Raw genomic sequence first — 22,635 nt, 5'->3', positions numbered from 1 at the left:
CTCTGCCAGCGGTTCCCACTGGGAGCCGTATGACCGCCCCTTCTCTTAGCCACTACAGCACCTGAACAGTCCAGGTGGTGGGAGTCAGGAGGGCAGCAAGGCCTGGCATGGCTGCCCCAGCCTGGGGTTAGCAATTCCAATTCCAACCGGACACAGACGAGTTACCAGGTGGGTGGGTAAGGTCCCAGGCCAGTGGGCGGAAGGAGCACCCGGGGCAGAGAGCACTAGTGCGGGCAGCCGAGGTGTGGAGAGGGGAGAACAAAATGGGAGGGAGGGGCGGAACTCCGGGGCCGCTTCGCTGACCGGCCCCAAGGAAAATGCCTCCTGAAGCGGCGGGGAGATCGGAAGGCCGGCCGGTGCCACGCCCCGGCCCGCGCGTCGTTCACCTGGGGGCCCCTGCCTCGCTTCGACGTTGACGACGCGGGCAGCCGGCACTTGGCCCACACCGAGGCGGGGCGGGGCCTCCACGTCCAGACGACCCGCACGGAGCGAGCGGAGGGGCGGCCCCTGGAGTGGGCGGGACTAGGGGGTGCAGGCCCTATGCCTCGGGGTGCCAGGGACCGCTGAGTCAGGATGCAGCACAACCCATGGGCCCCGGGGCTCTGCCCTGGGCCGCTGCTCCCCACTCACGGGCTCCTGGAAGAACCCTCCGAGTTGATCGAGTTGCTTTGCACTTCTCCCCCACTTCCCTACGCTTGGCAGGGACGCCCTGTCCCCCTTCCAGGCTGTGGGGAGCGACGGCGGGCCACCTCAGCGTCCCAGGCCAGTCAGCACATCCGGCAGGCTTCCTCAGCCAGGCAGGAATCACGGGGAGGGAGGAAGGGGGGGGAACGGGCCCAGGAAACGGGAGGACGATCCACTTGGATTTCATTAGTGGGACGGAATCTATTCTTCCAGCGTGGAGCCGGTCAAGCCAGTTGACGAGAGCGGAGGGAGCCCCTGGCCCTGCGCCCAGAGGGCCCGCGACGGGTCCTGCCGACCCGGGGGGAACAGCGGGGGACACCTCAAGATCCGACGGGCGGCCACGCCTCAGGGTGTCAGCCTCCTCGTCACCCTCCTAATCCCTCCCTCCCCACTGGCGCTCTCATCCCCACGGCCGGGGCAGCCGCCCAGCCCTCTTCAAGGGCGAGCATCCTCGGCAGGCCGGGGCTCCCCGGGAGCGTTCCCAGGCCCTCCGGCCCCCGGCCTCCCCCGCCTCCGCCCCGCCCCCGGCCCAGCCTACCTTGGTGGTCCGGCGCAGGCTGCGCAGAATGTTCCTCCGCCTGGGGTCCTCATCCGCCTCGTAGGGGACGACGGCGTTGTCCCCCTTGTAGGCCGGCGAGGCCTGGTCATCGTCCTTCTTGCGGACGGGCCCCAGCTCGTCGTCACTGCCCACGCTCAAGCTGCTGCGGTAGCGGGCGAAGCGGCCCAGGCGGGCGCAGCGGGCCCGGTAAAGGGCGGGCTTGCGGGCGGCGGCGGCGGCCGGGCGGCCCCGCTCCAGGGAGCCGCTGTCCAGCTCGCTGTCGCTGCCGTTGCCACCGCCGTTGGCCTGGGCCTTGTTGATGTTGCGCACGGTGATGATCTTGCCCTGGGTGCTGTCGTGAGGCACCGAGTAGATGTTCTCCTCGTCGCTGCGGGGCCGGACCACCGCGTCCAGGGGCTCCGCGTAGTCGGAGGGGTCGAAGCCGTCGGGGGGCAGCCAGGGCCCGGCCGCCAGCGACCTGCGGGGTCCGTCCCGGAGGCCCGGGTCCGGGGGCGCCGCCTCGAAGGGGCCGGCCGGCGGCTTGGGCTTGGGGGGCCCCCGGTCGTTCAGCCGGCTCTCGAAGGCGCTGACGAGGAAGGCCAGCCCGTCGCCGGGCTCCGGCTCGGCCGGGAGCCTGGGGGGTTCCGCGGGCAGGGCGGGCGCCGCCTCGTCGCGGAAGGGGCTGCCGGAGGAGGGGGGCGGGGGTGGAAGCGGGGGCTCGGCGTCCTCCTCGGAGTCGGGAGGGTGCGAGTTACAGAGGAGCGGGGAGCCGGCGCGCGGGGAGCGGAGGGGCGGGTCGTCGGCGGGGCCGCAGCAGGCCTCGGCCGCGTGGTCGTACATATGCGTGGCCTCGACGATGTTCTTCTTGTCCAGCACATCCTGGAAGAAGGGGTGGAAGAGGTCCAGGCGGGGCGGGGGCTGGGTGGCGGGCAGCAGGCCGGCGAAGCGGCCGGCGATCTCCTGGGCGATCTCCTCGGCCTCGCCCAGCTGCTCGGCGGCCGGGCCGTCGGCTGCCTCGCCCGCCAGGCCCACCAGCTGCACGGGGACGATGTCCTGCACCTCGCAGAGGAAGGCGCGCAGCATGGCCAGCGAGGCCCGGCGCTGGGCCGAGAAGACCACCATGTAGCCGTGGACCAGGCGGGTCTTGCGCAGGCCGAAGGCGGCGTGGTAGGAGAGGACGCAGAGCTCCAGGCGCTTGGGGTGGGGGCCGAGGGGCAGATCGAGCAGGACCGAGTGGGGGCCCGCGCGCTGGGCGGGCCTCCCGCCGGGGGCCCGCAGGATGGGCAGGAGCAGGTCGTCGGCGCCCAGCGGGTCCCCGCACATGAGGCAGACCACGACGCGCAGGTCGGCGTCGGCCAGGTCCCCGGGGCCCGGAGAGGGGCCGCCGGCGGCGCCGGGGTCCTGGGCCCGCCGGGCGTCCAGCAGGCCCTTGAGCAGCTGGGCCACGTGCCGCTCGCTCAGGCCGCGCCCGGCGGGTTCGGCCAGGTCGCAGCGCAGGCGGGCGGCCGCCTGCTGGCCCTGCTGGACCAGGCTGGCCAGGCTGTCGCCGCCGGGCTCCCCGCCCCGCCGGTTGACCAGGAGGAGGGTGAGCGGGAGCGGGGCCGGGCGGGGTCCGCGCCGGCCCAGCGTGGCCTCGCGGCTCTTCTCCACGCTCTCCACCACGTAGGCCAGCGCCTCCTTGGAGTCGTAGAGGGCCAGGCAGCCGTGCGGCTGGAAGGTGGGCGTGCGGAAGGCGTTGACGGGCAGCCGGACGTTGCCCTCGATGGGCCGCAGGGCCAGCTCGTAGACCTGGCCCTCGACGACGAACTGGTCGTCGCCGGTGCACAGGGCCCGGATCTCGTTGGCCAGCTCGCGGGCCAGCCCGTCCTGGCCCAGGACCACCAGGTTGACGCGGCCGGGCGGCGGGTCGGAGGCCCCGGGCCGGCGGGGGCCCAGGGCCCGCTCGACCCAGGCGTCCACGCAGAGCGGGCCGGCGGGGCAGGTCTCCCGGGTCGGGTGGTAGACGAAGTGGACGTGCTTGAGGACCAGGGCGTCCCGCTCGGGCTGCAGCTGGCGCAGGGCCTGGAAGCGAGGCTCGTCGCCCAGCACCTCCTGGATGACGGCCATCTTCTCCTTGCTGGGCTGGGCGTCCAGGCCCAGCTCGTAGAAGAGCTCGGAGAACTCGAGCAGCAGCTCCTGCAGGTCCTCCCGGGCCCGCTCGGCCAGGCGCCTCTGGTGCCTGCCGTACAGCTCCAGGCAGGCCGGCTCGTCCAGCCAGGGCGAGAAGTCCTCCTCGCTCAGCACGAAGCTGCGCGCCTCCTCCCAGGGCTTGCCCGGCGTGACGAAGGGCGAGGCCTCCAGGTGGGCCCGGAAGGCCCGGCGCGCCTCGGCCCGCTTGCGCTCGCCGCGCAGCTTGTCCACGTGGGCGGCGTAGAGCCGCTCGGCCGGCCCCGTGCCCAGCAGGTCGAAGGGGATGCGGTCGTCGGCCGCCTGGTCCACGTGGCTGGTGGCGTCCCAGGGCGTGGCCTCCAGGACGACGAACCAGCGCGGGAAGTCGGGCCGGCTCTCCAGCAGCCGCTCCGCCTTGCCCCGGCTCAGGTGGTCGATCTCGTCCAGGTCGGGCAGCAGGGCGTCCAGAGCCAGGGGCAGGGCCGCCAGGTAGAGCCGGCGCCGCCGCTCCACGTGCTCGTGCCGCAGGCGCAGGGTGTGCTGGGCGAACAGCTTCTTGGCCTTGGGCGTGCCCTCCAGGTAGACGTAGTCCTGGAACTCCGGGGCCGCCTGCAGCTGCCGGCTGGCCCCCGGCCAGCTGTCCTGGTGGCTCTTCACCAGGCGGCTCACCAGCCACTCGTAGCGGTCCTTGGCCGCGGCGATCTGCTGGCTCTGCTGCTTCAGGGCCTCGAAGTAGGGCACGATCTTGGCCTTGCCGCGGCCCCGGTCCGCCAGCTGCACCACCGTGCTGAAGGCCAGGTCCACGTTCACGTTGGAGCGGGCCGACGTCTCCACCACCTGCAGGTTCTTCTTGCTCAGGGCGAAGGCGTGGGCGTCCCGGATGTAGCGCTCCACCCCCTCGTCGCACTTGGTCAGCACCAGCACCACGGGCTTCTTCGTCTTGGCCAGCTGGGCGTGCAGGCCCGAGGCGAAGCGCAGCTGCTCGGCGAAGTTGCGGTTCATGCCCCGGCTCACGTCCACGCACAGCAGGAACCCGTCCACCAGCAGCTTGCCCTCCGGCATCTGCTTCTGCTCAAAGTCCTGCTCCAGCCCCAGCTGGTCCGTGCAGAAGTACATGAGCTTCTCGGCCGAGGCCAGCTTGGTGGCCGCCGCCCGCTTGATGTAGGGCTGCAGGGCCGTGCTGCGGTGCGGCTGGAACGTCTGGTCGTCGATGAACTCCGTCTGCTCCACCACGTGCATCTTGCATTCGCCGCAGTCCTCCAGGGCCCGCCCCACCTCCCCCCAGTACAGGAAGTGGTCGTTGTTCACCACCCGGCCCCCGAAGTCGCTGGTGCTCAGCACCGACGTGTGGTCCAGGTGGAACTCGTCGGCGCTGGGCCGCACGAACCGGTTACACAGGCACGACTTGCCCACCCCGCACTGGCCCTTCTCCTTCTCCGTCCCCGACAGGCCCACCACGCTGATGTGGTAGGTCGGGCTGCGCGCGTCCTGCTTCCGGGCCATCATCATCGTCGTCCACACATCCTGCCACAGTCCCCCGCTGGCCAGATGCCCGCTGGGCTCCAGGGCCCCGCGCCGCGCCGGGCGGCGGCTAACGCGCCGGGTGAGCCGCGCCGGGCGGCCGCTAGCTCGCCGGGTGCACGGCCGGCCCCATCCGCCGGGCGGACCGGCGGGGCGTGGATCCGATCCGCTCTCCGGCAGGTGACGGGCAGCATCTACGCCTTTCGGGGCGGGAGAGAGGGAAGAGAGGGTTCCAGTCAGCGTCTGGAGAAAGCGAGGGCCCGGCCGCCCCCGCCCCCCACAGCTCCCCCTCACCGTCCGTGAACGAGGCTCTCCGCCATCGGGCGCCCCTTCCCGCCACCCCCTCCAGGCCTCTGCACCCCTTATGTCCAGGCGAGGCACCCGTCTAGCCGTCCCTCGCCCTCCCCTCTCCCCTCTGTCCCCCAACTCTCGCCACTCCCCCGCCCTCACATTCGAAGCCCTCCTATAATCCCACCGACTCCAACCAGCCTGCCTCGATTGATTTCCCAGCAACCCGAGCCCTATGTCATCCCTTCAACCGACTCTACCCCTCAGCAACTCACTTACGCCCTGCCTTAGCGCATATGCATATGAGTGTATTATTACTTTTTATGAATGCTATTTTTTATAAAGGGATTATTTTTTTCCACCACCCGCGTTGCCGGTTTTTACACGTCTGTCTCCCTCGTCAGAATGCAAGCTCCCTGTGGGCAAGGGAACGTGCCACTTCTTCCTTCTGGGTGTCCAATATAATGTTCCGCCCCAACCGGGCACTCGGTAATTGCTGCTCTGACTCCCACCGCTGCAGCTGCTACTGCCATTTCGACCACTACCACGACCGCAGACGAACTTGCTCCTCTGTCCCCCGGTCGCTCCTGCAGAATGTTTCAGCAACCCAGGAAGCAGGGAGGGTCCAGGGGTGCTCCTCCTTGCAGGCCTCTTGCCCGGATGTCTCGCAAAGACACCGTATCAACTCGCGTGGCCAGTTCCCAAATGGATCCGGCCGTGTTCCCTGTCTTTTCTGTGGACCGGGAGGCCTCACCGGCGAGAAGACGCGAGGTTCCCACTTCTGCCTGGATGGACTTTACATCCCGTGGGCGTGCGAGCACCCCGAGCAGAGGCCTAAAGCCCCTCCCTGTGCCCTGCACAACAAAGCGGCCTCTACGTCCCCACACCGGGGGCAAGGCCGATCGCGGAACCCGGGAGAGCCACAGGGAGCCCAAGGTGACCGGTGGGCACAACCGAGCGGGGGCTCTGCGGAACTCTGGCAGAGGACCGGAGCGCGGGGTGCCCGAGTCGCAGCCAGAGAAAGAGAGTTTCTAGGTGCTGGCACTAGGCTCTCACCACCCTCCTGCTGTCTCCAGCACCCCCAGCCCGCTCCTCTGAGTCGCCCGGCTCGACGGTGCGCTAACCGTGTGAGCCGGTTTTGCGTACGGACCGGGTTACCTTCCCGAGTTCTCCGCGGCAGACTCCTCCCCGCGCCCAGGTGGCGGGGTCAGGACCCTGGAAATAACGTGACCCAAAGCTGCCCGCTCCCTCTTCGGCACGTCCGTGGCTCGAACGCTTCCGCCTCCCCAAGCCGCTTGCTGCGGGGGCCTTGGAAGCAGTCACCTACGTGGCCGTCGCCGCCCCCCACTCCCACCACAAAGAACCAACCGTTTCAGGAGGGGAACGCCCACCGCGGAGAATACAACGCGGATCCTTTTTCTCGCTAATGTTTAGGAACAAAAGAAAATGACAGGAAACGTATAAGGTAATAAAATCCTCAACAATAACCAGCCTTGCAAGAGGGTGTGGCCACAAACCTCCCATGAGACACCTCGCCGGTCTAGCCAAGGTACTGGTTCCCCTGGTCCCGGGCTTCCAGTGGAGAAGGAGGGCTAGGAGGGGAGCTAGACTGTAAGCTCCTGAAAGGGCAGGGATCGGGTCTTCCATCTCCGCCGGACTCTTCCAGGCGCTTAGCAGGCAGGACATGCTCAGCCAATGCTACTTATCGTTGGAGGAGAGGAGAGGGAAAGGGAGGAGGCCGGGGCGGGGCTCAGCCTGCAGTTCCTGCTCCAGGGGGCTACTCTTGCCCAGGTCTGCTGGCCCGGGATAATAATTACGCTCATAAGGCACCGATGGCTTTACACACTTTCTATGTGCGGATGGAAGGACCCAGTTGCGCTGGCCCGTTACCTGGGCATTGGCTGGGCCACGTGAGTCGCTCTTGCAGAGTCGACCCGACCTGTACGGGTCCCTCTGCACAGGGCTCCCAGGTCCAGACGCAGCACCACACAACGGCCCCCCCGATCATGTGGGCAGAGGCGCGGGGGTTTGGTTGCGGCACGTGGATGGACGGGAAGGCGCGAGCCTCGTAAAGAGCGCGCCCGGGTCAGCGTCCCGTCGATCTAACTGACCACCCGTCTCTTCGCATGAGCCACGGCCCTGGACTTTCTCCCTGAATGGCAGGGCCGGCCCCGGTGGAAATTGATTTCTGGCTTCCGACCCTGAGCCCCCTCCTCTCCCTCTCCCGCCCCCATTCAATCCCTCCCCGCCTTCCTCCGCCCCACCGGTTCCTGAGCCCCCGACAGCCCTTCCTCAGCCCAGAGAGCCTCACCCGCCTGGCACACCTGCCTTGCTAGGCCTCTTGCTGGTCCCGCCCTGCCGCCTCGCCCCCATGGCAGAGGCATGGTCACACGTGGCTCTCCCACAGCACAAAAACAAACCCAGAAATGAGCTCCAGGGGCAGCTTGCACAATTTGCTGCCCAGGAACTCCAACTGAGCGGCCCCCTGCCCGGACCGCGACCCTCTCCTCCTCCCCCCAGGTCCGTGGTGCCCTGATCACCCGACAGGAGCAGACCCTACAGGCCACGATGCTGTCGCCTGTCACTGGGCTTTCCCATTCGCTTCTCTCCGTCGCCAGTCTGTTTCTGCTGTCACTGTCCCGTCTCAGATTGTGAGCGCAGTACTGGGCCCGTCTGGCTCAGCATCCTTATTCCTTGGCCCGGCCCAGGGCTCCACGGGGCTCTGTTCAAAGCCCTCGGGACAATGGGAAATGTGCTTCCTTTGGGAGGGGCAAAGAATGGACCCCTATCTCTGCATTGACCTAACAACTCCACGTAACACAGCCCTCCCTGTAGCCACCCCACCACCACCCCTGGCCACTCCCTCCACCCTGACTCTGGGCAGTAGGTCGGTGCCGGAGGACAGACTACTTCCCTTTGTCCATAAGCTGCCTGCCTGCGCGGTAGATAACTGAGAGGAGCCATCGTTGCCGAACCCCGGCTGGGGAGCCGAAGCCCCGCCATGCCATGCTGTGCCCTCACTGCCCTCCCTGCTTCTGCACACGGGTCACCCTCCAGTGCTGACCTTTAAACTCGACGGCAAACAAGTCTTCGGTCGGGTAAACACCGCTGCGTCTCTCTGCGGACCAGACCTTCACCCAGAGGGGTCTCTGAGTGCGCGCACATGTGTGCGGGGGGCAAGCTGGGGGTGGGGGGAACAGATACCCACACCTGACAGCTGCCCGCCCCAAGCCGAAGCAAGCCCCTACCACCCCACAGCCAGAAGGCACCAGTCCCAACTCCCTTCCTCCCTCGCCGAAGGGCCAGTTGGCCTGACGCCTGTTCAGAAGCCGAACACGGGGGCTTCCGTTGGGGGAACTCTGGAGGAGGGCGCTCCCCCTCCCCCGCCCTCCCCCGCCCCTCAGGCTACACTCGGGGTCGGTCTCTAGAGCTGAGCTCCAGCTGACAGGAAGAACCCGAGGAGCTCACTTCTCTCCGCTCAAGGCCAGAGTTTCCTTCCCAAAGCCTGACCCCCCCCGCCCCCCAACTGCTCCCTCCCACGGGATCCACCGCAGTGGAAGATGAGGAGAAATTTTTTAACCAGATCACACAGCGGGTTGGGGAGCGTGCAGGGGTGAGGTTAGGGGGACAGTGGGAGCAGAGACGGCTCGGGCTGTCCACCGGGTCGGCGGGAGCCCACGTGGCGCTGGTGGCGGAGGGCAGCTGCCCAGAAGGGACCAGAAAGGAAGCCCCAGGCCTCCAGGCCCCCAGCCCGGGGAGATTAACGCTGAGCAGGAACAGGAAGTGACCCACCGAGCCTTCCAGCTGGAGGCTGCCCTGGTCCCGGGACTCAGCAAAACTCCCGGCTGGGCAAGAATGCTGCCAGGCCCCGGGCCAGCAGAAGGGAGAAGCCCCCAGCTGCAGGGGGGTGGGGGGACGGCTGGCAGCTTCAGCCTCACGCCGGGGGTAGGGAGGGGGATGGTTCAAGAGGCACAACCCCGCTGGGGTGAGAGGGAGAAGTCAGCGGGCCCCCTGAAAGCAGAGCTCAGGACTTAAGTTCGTTGTAGGCAGGGAACACGTCTACCAACTCTGTTATATTCTCTCCCAAGCACTTAGTACAGTGCTCTGCACACAATAAGCGCTCAGTAAATACGATTGACCGACTCGGTCCTGGGGGTAGTGGGTCGCTCCCAGATGGGCGACGGTCAGGAAGGCGGGAACCGTGGACAGGGTGTGGCGGGCTGGAGTCTATAAGCTCCTTAAAAGCGGGGATCCGGTCTACTCTCGCTGGTGTACTCTCCCGTCAATGGATTAATACCATCTTCGGTGAGGCTGCGGAACCCCCATGTCCTGAAAACGGCTTCTTGGGAACAGGAAGCATGCTGAGGCGGCAGCCCCCAGCTGTGGCCCCCAACTCCCCGATACAAAGGCGGGAGGGACTTCCTACCAGAAAGTCAGTAAGTCAGTCAGTCACCGCCGCTGCCACTGCCTCTCGGACCTTCTCTCGGCGACCCTACCCTGGCTCCCGTCCTCCCCCGCTGGCTCGGGGACGGTGAACGAAACTCTGACCACCACAGGGGACCCCTCCGGGGAAGGGAAGGAGGAACAACGGGATTTATGGACCACCTACTGGGTGCCATGCACTTCTGACCATACGACAACCTTTCCGGGGCTCGGGGCCAGGGACCGCCCCGGCTGACACCTCTGGCTCTTGGCCCGGCTCCGGGATCCCCCATCCTCACGCCGTACGTCCTGATGCTTTGGGACCCCTGCTTCTCTGCCACATGCTTCAATAGCGCAGGTCACGCACCCTCCAGGACACCCTGCTTTAGCCCCAATGCTGCTGGTCCCCCACCACCCCTGGGCGATGGAAGGGTGGCAGTGCCCACGGAGAGGAACAGGACCTCCAGTCCCAGAGGGGTCGAGGACCCAGGTGGCACTGTGAGGTTCGTGACCCAAACCAGGCCCCGGAAGTTCTGGTGTTGGATCAGGAGCTCGTTGCTCCCTCACACCCATTTTTTTCCCCATGGTATTGTTAAAGCGCTTACTAGGTGCCAAACACTGTTCTAAGCCCTGGGTTAGAGACAAGGTAATCTGGTTGGCCCCAGTCCATGCCCCACATGGGGCTCCTGGTTGTAATCCCCATTTTATATTGAGGTAACTGAGACCCAGAGAAGTGAAGTGACTTACCCAAGGTCACATAGACAAGTGGCTGAGCCGGGACTAGAACTCAGGTCTTTATGACTCCCATGCCCGTGCTTTAGCCACTAGGCTTTGCTGCTTCTCATGGGGACTTAGGTGTGGGGAGGCCACAGTACCAGACTGGGAGCACTGTGCTCATTTGTATATATTTTTATTCCCCTATTTATTTTGTTAATGAGGTATCCATCCCCTTGATTCTATTTATCGTGATTATGTTGTCTTGTTTTTGTCTGTCTCCCTCCACCGGATTAGACTGTAAGCCCGTCACTGGGCAGGGACTGTATCAGTTGCCGAATTGTCCATTCTAAGCGCTTAGTATAGAGCTCTGCACATAGTAAGCGCTCAGTAAATACTACTGAATGAATGAATGAAAGTGGCCGGGACTGCTTACCCAGAGAGTCCCAGAACAATCCACCAGACTAGGCTGAATTCTGTTGATTGCCCCGGGTCCCCCGCGGAGAGTTCGGCTGGAAGGCCCTGCGATGTGGGAGCCCTCAGCTAGCCACCCCACGACCCTCTCTGGTGCCAGGGGCATGCAGGAACAGCAGCATACAGCTGCCAACTCCCTGCTTCCACTGACTTGGGGGACAGTTTCAGTCCAGGTTCCTCACTGAGGGTCGGAAAGACCACTTCAGCGTGCCTCAGTGGAAAGGGCTGGGGCTTGGGAGTCAGAAGTCATGGGTTCTAATCCTGCTCCGCCGCTTGTCGGCTGTGTGACTTTGGGCAAGTTACTTCACTTCTCTGGGCCTCAGTTCCCTCATCTGTAAAATGGGGATCAAGACTGTGAGCCCCACGTGGGAAATAACCTGATCACCTTGTATCCCACCCAGCGCTTAGAACAGTGCTTTGCACATAGTAAGCGCTTAACAAACGTCATCACTACTATACTCTCTGGGGGTCCCGGCTTCTGTTCTTAGAGGCTTTGTCGGGCCCCAACAGGAGAGTTTGCGGCATCTCTGCACGACTCCTAAAGCAGAAGAGCATCCTGATGGCAAATTAAGGAGGGCTGTCCACCATTGTCGTTCCTCTCCTCCACAGAGAGGAGCAAATGTCAGATGAGGCCAAAATGAGAAGCCGTGTGTCCTAGTGGAAAGAGCATGGGTCTGGGAGTCAGATGAGCTAGCTTCCAATTCCCACTCTGCCACTTGTCTGCTGTGTAAACTTGGGCAAGTCATTTCATTTCCCGGTGCCTCAGTTATCTCATCTGTAAAATGGGGACGGTGTCCATCCTGATTATCTTGTATCTAGCCCAGCTCTTAGAGAAGCAGTGTGGCTCAGTGGAAAGAGCACAGACTTAGGAGTCAGAGGTCATGGGTTCTAATCCTGGCTCCGCCACCTGTCAGCTGTGTGACTTTGGGCAAGACACAACTTCTCGGTGCTTCAGTTACCTATCTGTAAAATGGGGATTGAGACCGTGAGCCTCATGTGGAACAACCTGAATACCCTGTATCTACGCCAGCGCTTAGAACAGTGCTTGGCACATAGTAAGCGCTTAACAAATACCAATATTATTATTACAATGTCTGGCACACTGTAATACCACAAAAAAAAATGAGGGGGTTTTGATGCTGTCCAGAGCTTAGGCTGCGCTCCAGGCTAGGAGCACAGATGCATGCAGTACCAAGGTGGCCAATTTCTCAGCCCCACAGCAAGGACTCTAACCTGCCGGGCAATAGGATTGTGCACATTCTGCCACAGGAGAGTGAACTCGGGTTGCCCAAAATGGCCCCACCCTGGTCTCCCTCTTCAGATCAAATGCAGACTGTCACCAGGTAGACGGGGGCTCCCATCCCAGAATGACCAATCATTTTTATTGAGCTCGGACCGTACTAAGCATGAACCATAAGCACCCTTGGATGAGTCAACACAACAATAGAAGAGACACGTTCCTTGCCCTCAACGAGCTTACAGTCTTAAGGGGGAGACAGACATTTATATAAATGAACTACAGATATAGACGTAAGTGCTGTGGGGCTAGGGCGGTGAATACCGGGAGCGAGTCAGGCGATGCAGAAGTGATCGGGAAAGGGGGAATTGAGAGCTGAGTCAGGGAAAGCCTCTTGGAGGAGATGTGCCTTCTTCTTTGAAGTGGGGGGAGAGAAATTGTCTGCCAGAGATAAAGAGGGAGGGTGGTCCCAGGCCAGAGGCAGGACGAGGGCAAGAGATCAGTGGCGAGATAGACGAGACTGAGGTACAGTGAGTAGGCTGGCATTAGAGAAGCGAAGTGTGCGGGCTGGGTTGCAGGAAGAGAAGTAGCGAGGTGAAGTAGGAGGGGGCAAGGCTGTTGAGTGCTTTAAAGTCAACGGGGAGGAATTTCTCTTTGATGCGGAGGTGGATGGGCAACCGTTAGAGGTTCCGGAGGAGGGGGGAAACATAGCCTGAACATCATTGTAGAAAAATGATCAGGGCAGCAGACTGAAGTATGGACTGGAGTGGGGAGAGTCAGGAGGCAGGGAGATCAGCAAGGAGGCTGTTATAGCGATCAATGCGGGATAGGATAAGTGCTTAGATTAATTAATTAGATTAAACAAATACCAACATTATTATTCTGGATGGAGAGAAGAGGTCGGATTTTAGCAATGCTGTGAAGTTTGAACAGACAGGATTTAGTGAAAGATTGAATATGTGGGCTGAATGAGAGAGAGGAGTCAAGGATAACTCCAAGGTTCGAGCTTGGGAGACAGAAAGGATGGTGGTGCTGCCTACAGTGATGGGAAAGTCAAGGGGAGGGCAGGGTGGAAAGATAATGAGTTCTGCTTTGGACATATTAGGTTTGAGACATGTTAAGTCGATGGAGACAACCACGTAGAGATTCTTCAAGGCAGGAGAAAATGCAAGACTGAAGAAAGGGAGAGAGATCAGGGCTGGAGAGGTAGATTTGGGAATCATCTGCATAGAGGTGGTAGTTGAAGCTCTGGGAGGGAATTGAGTTCTCCGAAGGAGTGGGTGCAGGTGGAGAACAAAAGGGGACCCAGAACTGGACTCTGAGGGAACCCCCCCAGTTAGAGGGTGGGAGGCAGAGGAGGAGCCCGCGAAAGAGACTGAGAATGAGTGACTAGAGAGACAGGAGAACCAGAAGAGAACAGTGTCTCCGAAGCAGAGGCTGTATCATGTTTCCGGAGAAGCAGCAGGGCTTAGCGGAAAGAGCACGTGCTTGGGGAGTCTGTGGGTTCTAATCCCGGCTCCGCCACTTGTCTGCTGTATGACCTTGGGCAAGCCGTTTAACTTGCCCGATTAGACTGTAAGCCCGTCAAATGGCAGGGACTGTCTCTGTTGCCGACTTGTTCATTCCAAGCGCTTAGTACAGTGCTCTGCACATAGTAAGTGCTCAATAAATACTATTGAATGAATGAACTTCTCTGTGCCCCAGTTACCTCATCTATAAAATGGGGATTAAGGCTGTGAGCCCCACGTGGGACAACCTGATTACCTTGTACCTACCCTAGTGCTTAGAACAGTGCTTGGCACATAGTAAGCGCTTAACAAATACCATCATTATTATTTTCAGGGGAAGGGGTGGTCAACAGTTTCAAAGATAGCTGAGAGGTCAAAGGACATTGGGATGGAGTAGAGGCTGTTCGATTTGGCAAGGAGGAGATCAATTTGTGATCTTTGTGAGGGTGGTTTCTGTTGAGTGAAAGGGGATGGAAATGAGATGGGAGGGGGTCAAGGAGATAATTGGAGGAGAGAAACATGAGACAGCGGGAGTAGACAATTCACGCGAGGAGTTGAGAGGAATGGTTGGAGGGAGATGGGGCAATATCTGAAGGGAGCTGTGAGGAGGGGTTTTTTTTTTTAGGATGGGGTGATATGGGCATGTTTGAAAGCAGTGGGAAAGAAGCCATTGGAGAACGAACAGTTGAAGATGACAGCCAGGGAGGGAAGAAGGGGTGGTACAAATGTTTTAATAAGGTGTGAAGGGATGGGGTCGGATGAGAAGCAGCGTGGCTCAGTGGAAAGAGCCCAGGCTTAGGAGTCAGAGGTCATGGGTTCTAATCCTGTCAGCTGAGTGACTTTGGGCAAGTCATTTAACTTCTCGCTGCCTCAGTTACCTCATCTGTAAAATGGGGATTAAGACTGTGAGCCCCACCTGGGACAACCTGATTTACCTGTATCTACCCCAGCGCTTAGAACAGTGCTCGGCACATAGTAAGCGCTTAACAAATACCAACATTATTATTATTCTGCAGAGGTGGATGGGGTGATTTTTGCGAGAAGGCAGACCTTAGAAGCAGCGTGGCTAAGTAGATAGAGCACGGGCCTGGAAGTCAGAGGACCTGGGTTCTAATCCCGACTCCACCACTTGTCTGCTGTACGACCACGGGCCGGTTACTTCTCAGGGTCTCAGTTACCTTATCTGTAAAATGGGGATAAGTGTGTGAGCCCCATGGGGGACAGGGACTGTGTCCAACCCGATTAACCTGTACCTACCCTAGTGCTTAACCAGTACCATAAGTGCTTAACACCGTAAGCGCTTAACCAGTACCATAAGTAGGCATATTTACTCGAGATACTGCTGAGAAGGATGGGAGAGCTGAAGGGGCAGGAGGAGACAGGGACTGGAGAGAAGCAGGGGAGATTTTAGGGAGATCATGCATGATAGTTTCAATTTTTCCAATAAAGTAGGTAGCCAGGTCATTAGGGGCAAGGGGTGGGAGAGGCGGGGGAACAAAGAGTTTGAGAAGGGAGCTAAATGTCTGTAACAATCAGCAAGGGCAATAGGCATGGGTGTCAATAATGCTAGAGAATTTTTTCGGGCAGGGTTCAAGCACTCAAGGATCACACTGAGGTGGACAAGGTCAGCCTGATATCTAGATTTCCCCCAGCAGTGCTCTGTGGCTCATGCACAGGATTGAAGGAAGTGCACTGTGGAGATGATCCAAGGCTGTGGGTTAGTGGTAAGAGATCAACGGAGGGATAGGCGCGCAAGCGCATTGAGTTCAGTACAGAGAGTGGTGTTTGGGGGCGTCAATTTGGTCAAGGGAAGGAAGTTTGGGTACGGAAGCTAAACGGGACATGATGATGTGAGAAAATTGGATGGGGTCAAAAGAACGGAGATCTCTGTGAGGGAACAGGACAGATTTGTGGGGAGGAGGTGTGTTTGAGAGAAGGCAGGTGAGGGGGTTGTGGTCTGACAGAAAAATTTCAGAGTTGGAACAGTGTGACCTAGGGGAGAGAGCATGGGCCCAGGAGTCAGAGGATATGGGTTCTAATCCCGGCTCTGACACATGTCTGCTGTGCGGCCTTGGGCAAATCACTTAGCGCCTCTGGGCCTCAGTTACCTGGTGGGGATGAAGACGGTGTCCAAACTGATTAGCTTGCAGCTATCCCTGTGCTTAGTACAGTGCCTAGCACATAGTAAGCACTTAAATACCATTTTTAAAAGGCTCTTATTGGTAGAGATGATGAGATCAAGTGCGTGTCCAAGTTGGTGAGTGGCAGAGCTGGGGTGGAGCAGGAGGTCAGTGGAGTTACCGAAAATGGGTAGTGGAAGGTCGTCAGGAATATCTCTGTGGCTACTGAAGTTCCCGAGGATCAATGTAGGGACGGAGAAGACGACGGAATGTGAGAAAGGGATCAAAATGATTAAAAATGTTGGAAGTGGGGCCTGGGCTGGGGAGCGGTAGATGACCGTGACTAGTATTTGAAGTGGGTGGTAGAGGCAGATGATACGGGCTTCAAAGGAAGGGAGAGAGAGAGAAGTGGGCGAGGTGCGAAAGCGGCACTGGGGAGTGAGAAGGAGCCCAACTCCTCCCCCTTCCCCAGTGAATCTTGGGGAGTGGGTGAAGATGAGCACACCCCACCCAGAAAGGGCAGCAGGGGAGACCATGTCATAGGTGGAGAGCCAGGTTTCAGTGATGGCAAGGAGCAGTGACTGGGTCAGGAACAGGTCAAGTATCACGGGAAGCTTTCCCACGATGGAGCGATGGGTGCCACAGGCCCGACTTGGGTAAGGCTGAAGGGCGGAAGGAGGTCGGATGGGAGTGTGCCGAGGGAGGGGGGCCGGGGGGCGGCAGGAAATCCGGATTAGGGACACCACTGAGACAAAAAGCCCAACCACCCCCTCGTTTAAGGGGCACCTGCCTTCTCTCACCGGCACACAACCAACCGATTTGTTTGCAAACAAAGAGCCTGTGTTAAAGGCCTGAGGCTGCCGACGCCATTCACTTTCGCAGTGAGCCGGGGAGGAAGGGTGGCCCTGGCCAGGGGTTTGGTCTGCCGAGGGAAAGAGAGCAGGATGGCCCGTGAGGAGCGGGGCAGGCCCCGGCCCCACCCCCTGGCTCCCTGAGGGGAGCGGCGAGCGCGAGCAGCTCCTCCTCCTCCACCGTCCCCCCAAACCCCTTCCGCCGGGAGGCCCCGGCGCTCCTGAGGCACGGTCCTCCTGCCGCCCGCTCCCGCCAAGTTGCCTGTGGACCACCAGGCCCAGATGGGGAGGCGGGGCAGAGTGGGCTCCTTTCCACGAGCCCGCGCAGAGGCCCAGGCGGCCGGTGCTCCAACGAAGGGCGCTCCGAAAGGCCGGGCGGCGGGCGCAAGTCGGCACTTGTGAGCGCACGTTCTGCTCCACGCCCAGTGGGTTGGGACTCGCGGCCTCCCAGGGCCGGTGGCGGGGAGAAGGGTTGCGGGCGACCGCTTCGAAGCTGCCCAAGCCCCGGGGAGGAGCTAAGACTGAGCAGGGCCCCTGGGGCGTCTTCCCCTCTTCCCCCCGCGACCCCCCGGGGACACCTTCTTAATAATAATAATAATAATGGTCTTTGTTATACATTTACTGTGTGCCGAGCACTGGGGTTATCAATTTGGACACGGTCCATGTCCCACACCGGGCTCACAATCTCAAATCCCACTTTACAGATGAGGCAACTGAGGCCCAAAGAAGTAAAGAGACTTGCCTAAGGTCACCTAACAGACGGGTGGCGGAGCCGGGATGAGAACCCAGGTCCTCCTGGCTCCCGGGTCCGGGCTCTAGCCAGGAGGCCACGCTGCTTTACTCCTCCCTCTCTCGGGGTCCGGGGGCCAGGAATCCGAAACAGCAAAGCCCCTCTGGGGCTCGGATCCCTGCCGGTCAGCACGGTGGCCTAGTCTGCGGGGCCAGCACAGGCGAGGCGGCAGATTTTTAAGCAATGACAAGCCCCTCCCCTCTTCCCCCGCCACAAAACCGCATGGCCTCCTCTGTCGCCAACTGCCCCCGCAACAATCTCAAACACGGATGGCGCGAGACACCCGAACCTCCCTGTCCGGGCTCGCACGCACCCGCCCACGCCGCGGAACCGGAGGAAATGGACATGGGCACGACCGAGCCGGGGGTTTTCCAGGAGGCCCAAGCGGGGCTCCGGGCGTGGGGAACCGAAGGCATCTCCCCGGCTTGTCCCGTAAACGTGGGCCAGGAAGGGGGGCTGGGGCTCCTGAGGCGGTCCTGAAATTTGACCCTTGGGGGCGGGGATGAGTAGAGGTTGCCCAGCGAGTCCGAAAGACTTCTCTGTCCCCGGGTGCCGAGCCAAAGGGCCGGCTGGGAGCGGAGGGCCACTACTGGGCCTGGGCATCTGCCCCTATCTCCCCTGAAGCCACTTCAATGGGGTCGATTGTTGGCTGCAGTGGGACCGGAGGTCACCGGCCCAGCTGCGCCCCAACTTCCCTGGTTTTCCTCGGCCACTATTTTCGAGGACGGTTAGAGTCCCGGGGAGGGGGGAAATGCCTGCCCATCCCCAAATGTCCCCTGCCCCCAGTCCACATCCACTTCGGGTGCCCCGCCTCCGGGTGGGCAAGTGGCCTCCCTCCCCCATGGTGCCATCCTGGGGGGTAAGAGGTTTGGAGAGAGCACTTAGAGTGAACTTCATTGGATCCAGAATTTTCTCCCTTTTATATCTATGACCATGAGTGGCTGGGTTGGCTCCAAAAATGGACACTCAAATATTTGGAACAAATCATTTCGGAATCAAAATAACCGGCCCCTAAGCCTCTGGGGACTTGTAAGACTGACTTATTGGCGATGTATTTCAATAGCCACCAGCTGAACTGGGGAGGGTTCTTCACAGCCCTTCTGCTCCCCAGGGGCCCAGGAGAGTGATGTACAGTGTCTGGGGGTGGAGGCCGGAGGGTCAGTTCTCAAGAGGCCTCTGTGCCATGGATGGCAGGGGATGGACAGGAGACGGGAGCGGTGCCTCCCAAACTTTGGACAGGGAAACCAAGGCTGGTCATCGCTTGCTCACTGCATGCCAAGGCTCCGGCAGGAAACGCTCCCTCCCAGCCGGCCGCTGGCCACCAGCCGCTGAAGTACACAACTGACGAAGGACCTCGGGGCATCATCAGGAAAGGGGGGGCGGGGGGGAGGAGTGGGAGTGTGTGTGTGGAAAAAAAGAAGCTGACCGCCCCCCACCCACGAGGGGGCCAGAGCCACGGAAAAGGAACGCACAAGGCTGCCTCGGCAGACAGGCAGGCAAGCAGGGGGCAAGAGGGCCCTCCTCCTGGCTATTTTTACCAGGAGATGGAGAGATGAGAAAGGAGGAAGGAGGAAGCCTGCCAGCAAGCCACGACCCCAGGCTTCAGCTGGTCCCTGCTTCCAGGCCAGGGCCCACACTGCACCCACCTCCGTATGGGATTTCCAGCACACTGGGCCTGAAGGGAGATGCCACAACCAGTACTGGAAGTGCGAAGGGGCCCACAGCAAGGCCCAACTGGGCATACAGAAGGCACCGGGGGCATGGTAGGGCCCAGCTGGGCGTATCGGCCCCAAAATAGGAAGGGTCCACAGAAAGCGGGACCCAGACTAGGCTATCCCTCGGCATAGTCTAGTTAACAAATGGCGGGACGGTGAAGCAGAGTGATGGAGGGAGCCAGGCCCTGCCGGAGAAGTGGTCTGACTGAGGCAGTTGGGAACTAGCTGAAGCCAGGAGGGCTGATGGCTGCCAGTCTCTCTCCTCCCACCCTGGCTGGGCCTCAGCGACTGCCTCCAGGAAGGTCCCCATCCTGGGATGCCGAGGCTCAAACTGGGGGGCCTGCAGCCCGCAAACATGGAAGCCCATGTGGCCAACTGCTGGACCCTCCCCACAGAAACTGGAATAGCACCCCTTCCCTTTTCCCAGTACTCGTTACCTCCAGGGGAGACACTCCTAGGGTCTCCTGGGTAAGTCCCTCTGGACTGTAAACTCGTTACGGGCAGGGAACTTGTCTGATTCTGTTATAACGTCCCCTCCCATGTGCTCAGTACAATACTCTGCACATAGTAAGTGCTCGATAAATACCATCGACTGATTGATTAATTAAGGAACGGGGGATGCCCTCCGCTTGCCCTTCCCTGCAGAACGACGACAGATTCCCCGGGAAGGAGAGGGGAGCTGGGGAGAAGGAGAGGCTGGAAGCGTAGGCCTGAGGGAGTCCGAACGTCAGGCCAACCAGCTTAGCCTAGTCTAGCCAGCAGGTCTGGGCACCCAAGCACCCCAGCTTTATTCCACATTAGCCGCCGGGTTCATCTCCCTCCTCCCTCCAAGCTTCCTTCGTCAGATCCCCAGCACCTTCAAACGAACGCCACCCCCAACCTCCACGGCCCCGCCGCCAACTCCAACACTCAGGGAACTTTTATACCCATCCTCAGAACTCAAATGAAGTTGATTCAGTTATTCATTTTGACCACGCTAGCTGTATTTTTTATCTGTCTCCCCCAAGCAAGGTAAGCTCCTTGTAGGCAGGGATCATGTTACTTGGTTATTCTGTACTTTCCATGCACAGAGTCCAGTGCACTACACCCAGTGGAGCTGAATAAATGCCAACTACCACTCCAGGCCGCTAATCTACCCCCAGCCTAAACTTCACTCTTCAGGCCAGATCACTTGGCTAAAACATCATTTTGCGCACATCCCCTTACTCCTCAAAAGCCACCGACGGTCACCCGTTGCTCGCCATGTCAAGCTGAAACTCCTGACCGCAATCTTCAAAACTCTCTCTCCCGCCTACCTATCCGCTCTTCTCCCACAGCACCCCAGCTCACACTCCTCACACGCCAAAGTTACTCACTGGGCTTCGTTCTTGGATCTTCCCTCACTAATCGCTTGCTCACAACCTCCCCTTGCCTGGAAGTCCCTCCCCTTCACACCTGACAGACCACTGCTCTTCCCATCTTCAAGGCCCAAGGCCCTTCTGAAATCACACCTCTTCCAAGAGGCCTTCTTGATTAATAATTAATCGTCCCACCCTCTATCTCCACAACTACAATCTCAGTACTTCCATGCCACTTTAGTATTCACAAACCCCTGCTGCATTTTTGTACATATCTTAGATAATCCATTTCCTCCCACTGATAAACTTTAGTGGCTGTTTCCTGCTCTAGACTATAAGATCCTCGAAGGCAGGCATCATGTGTACGAATTCCAATAATTCACTCCTAGATGCCTTGTACAGAAGTGCATGAACAGCGAGCGGTAAATGCTGTTGACTGATGCAGGGCCAAGATTGACACCTGGGGAAGGAGAGAAAGGACAGGGGAGGTAGCCAGACATGGGCGACACGCACAACGGAGACTGGCACCTGAAGGGCGGTGGGGCTGCGAAAAAAGCTGGAAGCAGAGTCCAGATTCTTCTTCCCCACTGCAGAAGCTTTTCTGTCTGGCTAGGACTGAAGTCAGGGGAGAGGGGAGGAAAAGAGGGAGGGGAAAAGAGGGGGGGAAGGAGGAGGGGGAAGGAGAACGGGAGAAGAGGAGGGGAGAGGAGGGGGAAGGAGGATAGGAGAGATGGGGGGAAAGGAGAGAGAGGGGGCAAGGAGAGTGAGGGGGGTGAGGAGAGGAAAGGAAAGGGGGAAGGTGGAAAGGAGGGGGAGAAGGAGGGGGAAGGAGGGGGAGAAGGAGGGGGAGAAGGAGGGGGAAGGAGGGGGAAGGAGGGGGAAGGAGGGGGAGGAGGGGGAAGGAGGGGGAAGGAGGGGGGGGAAGAAGAGGGGGAAGAAGAGGGGGAAAAGGAGAGCGGGGGGGAAAGGAGAGCGGGGGGGAAAGGAGGGGGGGAAGGAAGGCGAGGGGGGAAAGGAGAGCGAGGGGGGAAAGGAGAGCGAGGGGGGAAAGGAGAGCGAGGGGGGGAAAGGAGGGCGAGGGGGGGAAAGGAGGGCGAGGGGGGGAAAGGAGGGCGAGGGGGGGAAAGGAGGGCGAGGGGGGGAAAGGAGGGCGAGGGGGGGAAAGGAGGGCAGGGGGGGAAAGGAGGGCGAGGGGGGGAAAGGAGGGCGAGGGGGGGAAAGGAGGGCGAGGGGGGGGAAGGAAAGAAAGAAACGGGGGAAGGCAGGAGGAGGGAAAGCAAAAGGAGGGAAGCAAGGAAGGGGGGAAGGAGAGAAGGAAGGAGGAAGGAGAAAGGAGGGAGAGCTGGAAGGAAGAGGAAGGAGGAGGGACGGGGAAGGGAGGAGGGAGGGAGGGGAAAGGAGGGAAGGCAGGAGAAAGGAAAAGGATGGAAGGAAGGGGGAGAGGAAGGAGAAAGGGGGGAAGGAGAAAGATTAAGGATGGGGGGTGGAGGGGGGAAGAGACGATGGATGGCCAGACCCCAACCCATCCCCCACGCCGCCCGGAGGAGCAGCCCCTCTCCCCTCCCCCTCCCCGGCGGAGCGGAGGGGCGGGGTGGGGGTGGGGGGGCGCAGATGGAGGCTGACTCCCCCGGCCCGGGGCTTCCATTGTTCCCAGACCCCCCGGCTCCGGCCCCGGGCCCGGGGCGGCGCCCCAGACCCGCTGGGCGGGGACGGGGGGGGAGGGAGGAAGGGATGGAGGGAGGGATGGATGGCGGACTCACCCGGCCGCGGGCACGGCTGCTCAACGCCGCCCCGGACCCTCCGCTCTCCCCGCCGGCGGCGGCGGCGGCGGCGGCGGCCTCAGCGCCATGTTCTCCTCCTGCTCCTGCTCCTCCGGCGGCGGCGGCGGCGGGGCGGGGGTCGCGGGGCGGCGCGGTCCGGTCCCGTCCTTGGTAATGGCGGCGCGGCCGGCTCCCTCTGCCCACCTCCCCGCCCCCGACCCTCAAACCCGGGCCGGACCCTCCGCCCCGGGGGCCCGCGACGGACGGCGGGGAGCGCGCGCGCGCGCGCGAGACCGACCGAGAGCGATCCGGCCCGGGAGCGAGCGCGCGCGCGCGCGAGACCGAGCGAGCCCCGGCGCCAGGCGGCCCCCGCGCGACCGAGCGGGATGGGGGCGGGAGGGGGGGGGGGCGCCCGAGCGCGCGCCGACCGCCGCCGTCACCCCGGGGGAGGGGCAGGGCTGGCGCGCGAGACCCGAGGAGCGTGCGCGAGCCGCCCCCCAGGCGCACGCGCTCTCTCCCCGCCCCCCC

General features: G+C 61.4%; 1 protein-coding gene across 1 annotated transcript in view; it reads right to left on the bottom strand.

Moving 5' to 3' along the window:
- The window catches only part of ARHGAP35 (Rho GTPase activating protein 35), a 33,086-nt gene extending 10,902 nt beyond the window's left edge, over positions 1-22,184 (bottom strand). Inside the window, exons 1-2 of the mRNA XM_029065190.1 lie at positions 22,108-22,184; positions 1,223-5,091 (exon numbers count right to left, since the gene is read on the bottom strand). Coding sequence (XP_028921023.1) covers positions 1,223-4,879 — 3,657 coding nt within the window. The 5' untranslated portion in view covers positions 4,880-5,091; positions 22,108-22,184. The remainder of the gene's footprint in view (positions 1-1,222; positions 5,092-22,107) is intronic.
- Positions 22,185-22,635: the final 451 nt, after the last annotated feature.

The sequence above is a fragment of the Ornithorhynchus anatinus genome, chromosome 5 (genome assembly GCF_004115215.2).
Source record: "Ornithorhynchus anatinus isolate Pmale09 chromosome 5, mOrnAna1.pri.v4, whole genome shotgun sequence".
NCBI classification, from domain to species: Eukaryota; Metazoa; Chordata; class Mammalia; order Monotremata; family Ornithorhynchidae; genus Ornithorhynchus; species Ornithorhynchus anatinus.
This window is presented reverse-complemented; position numbering and strand designations above follow the sequence as displayed.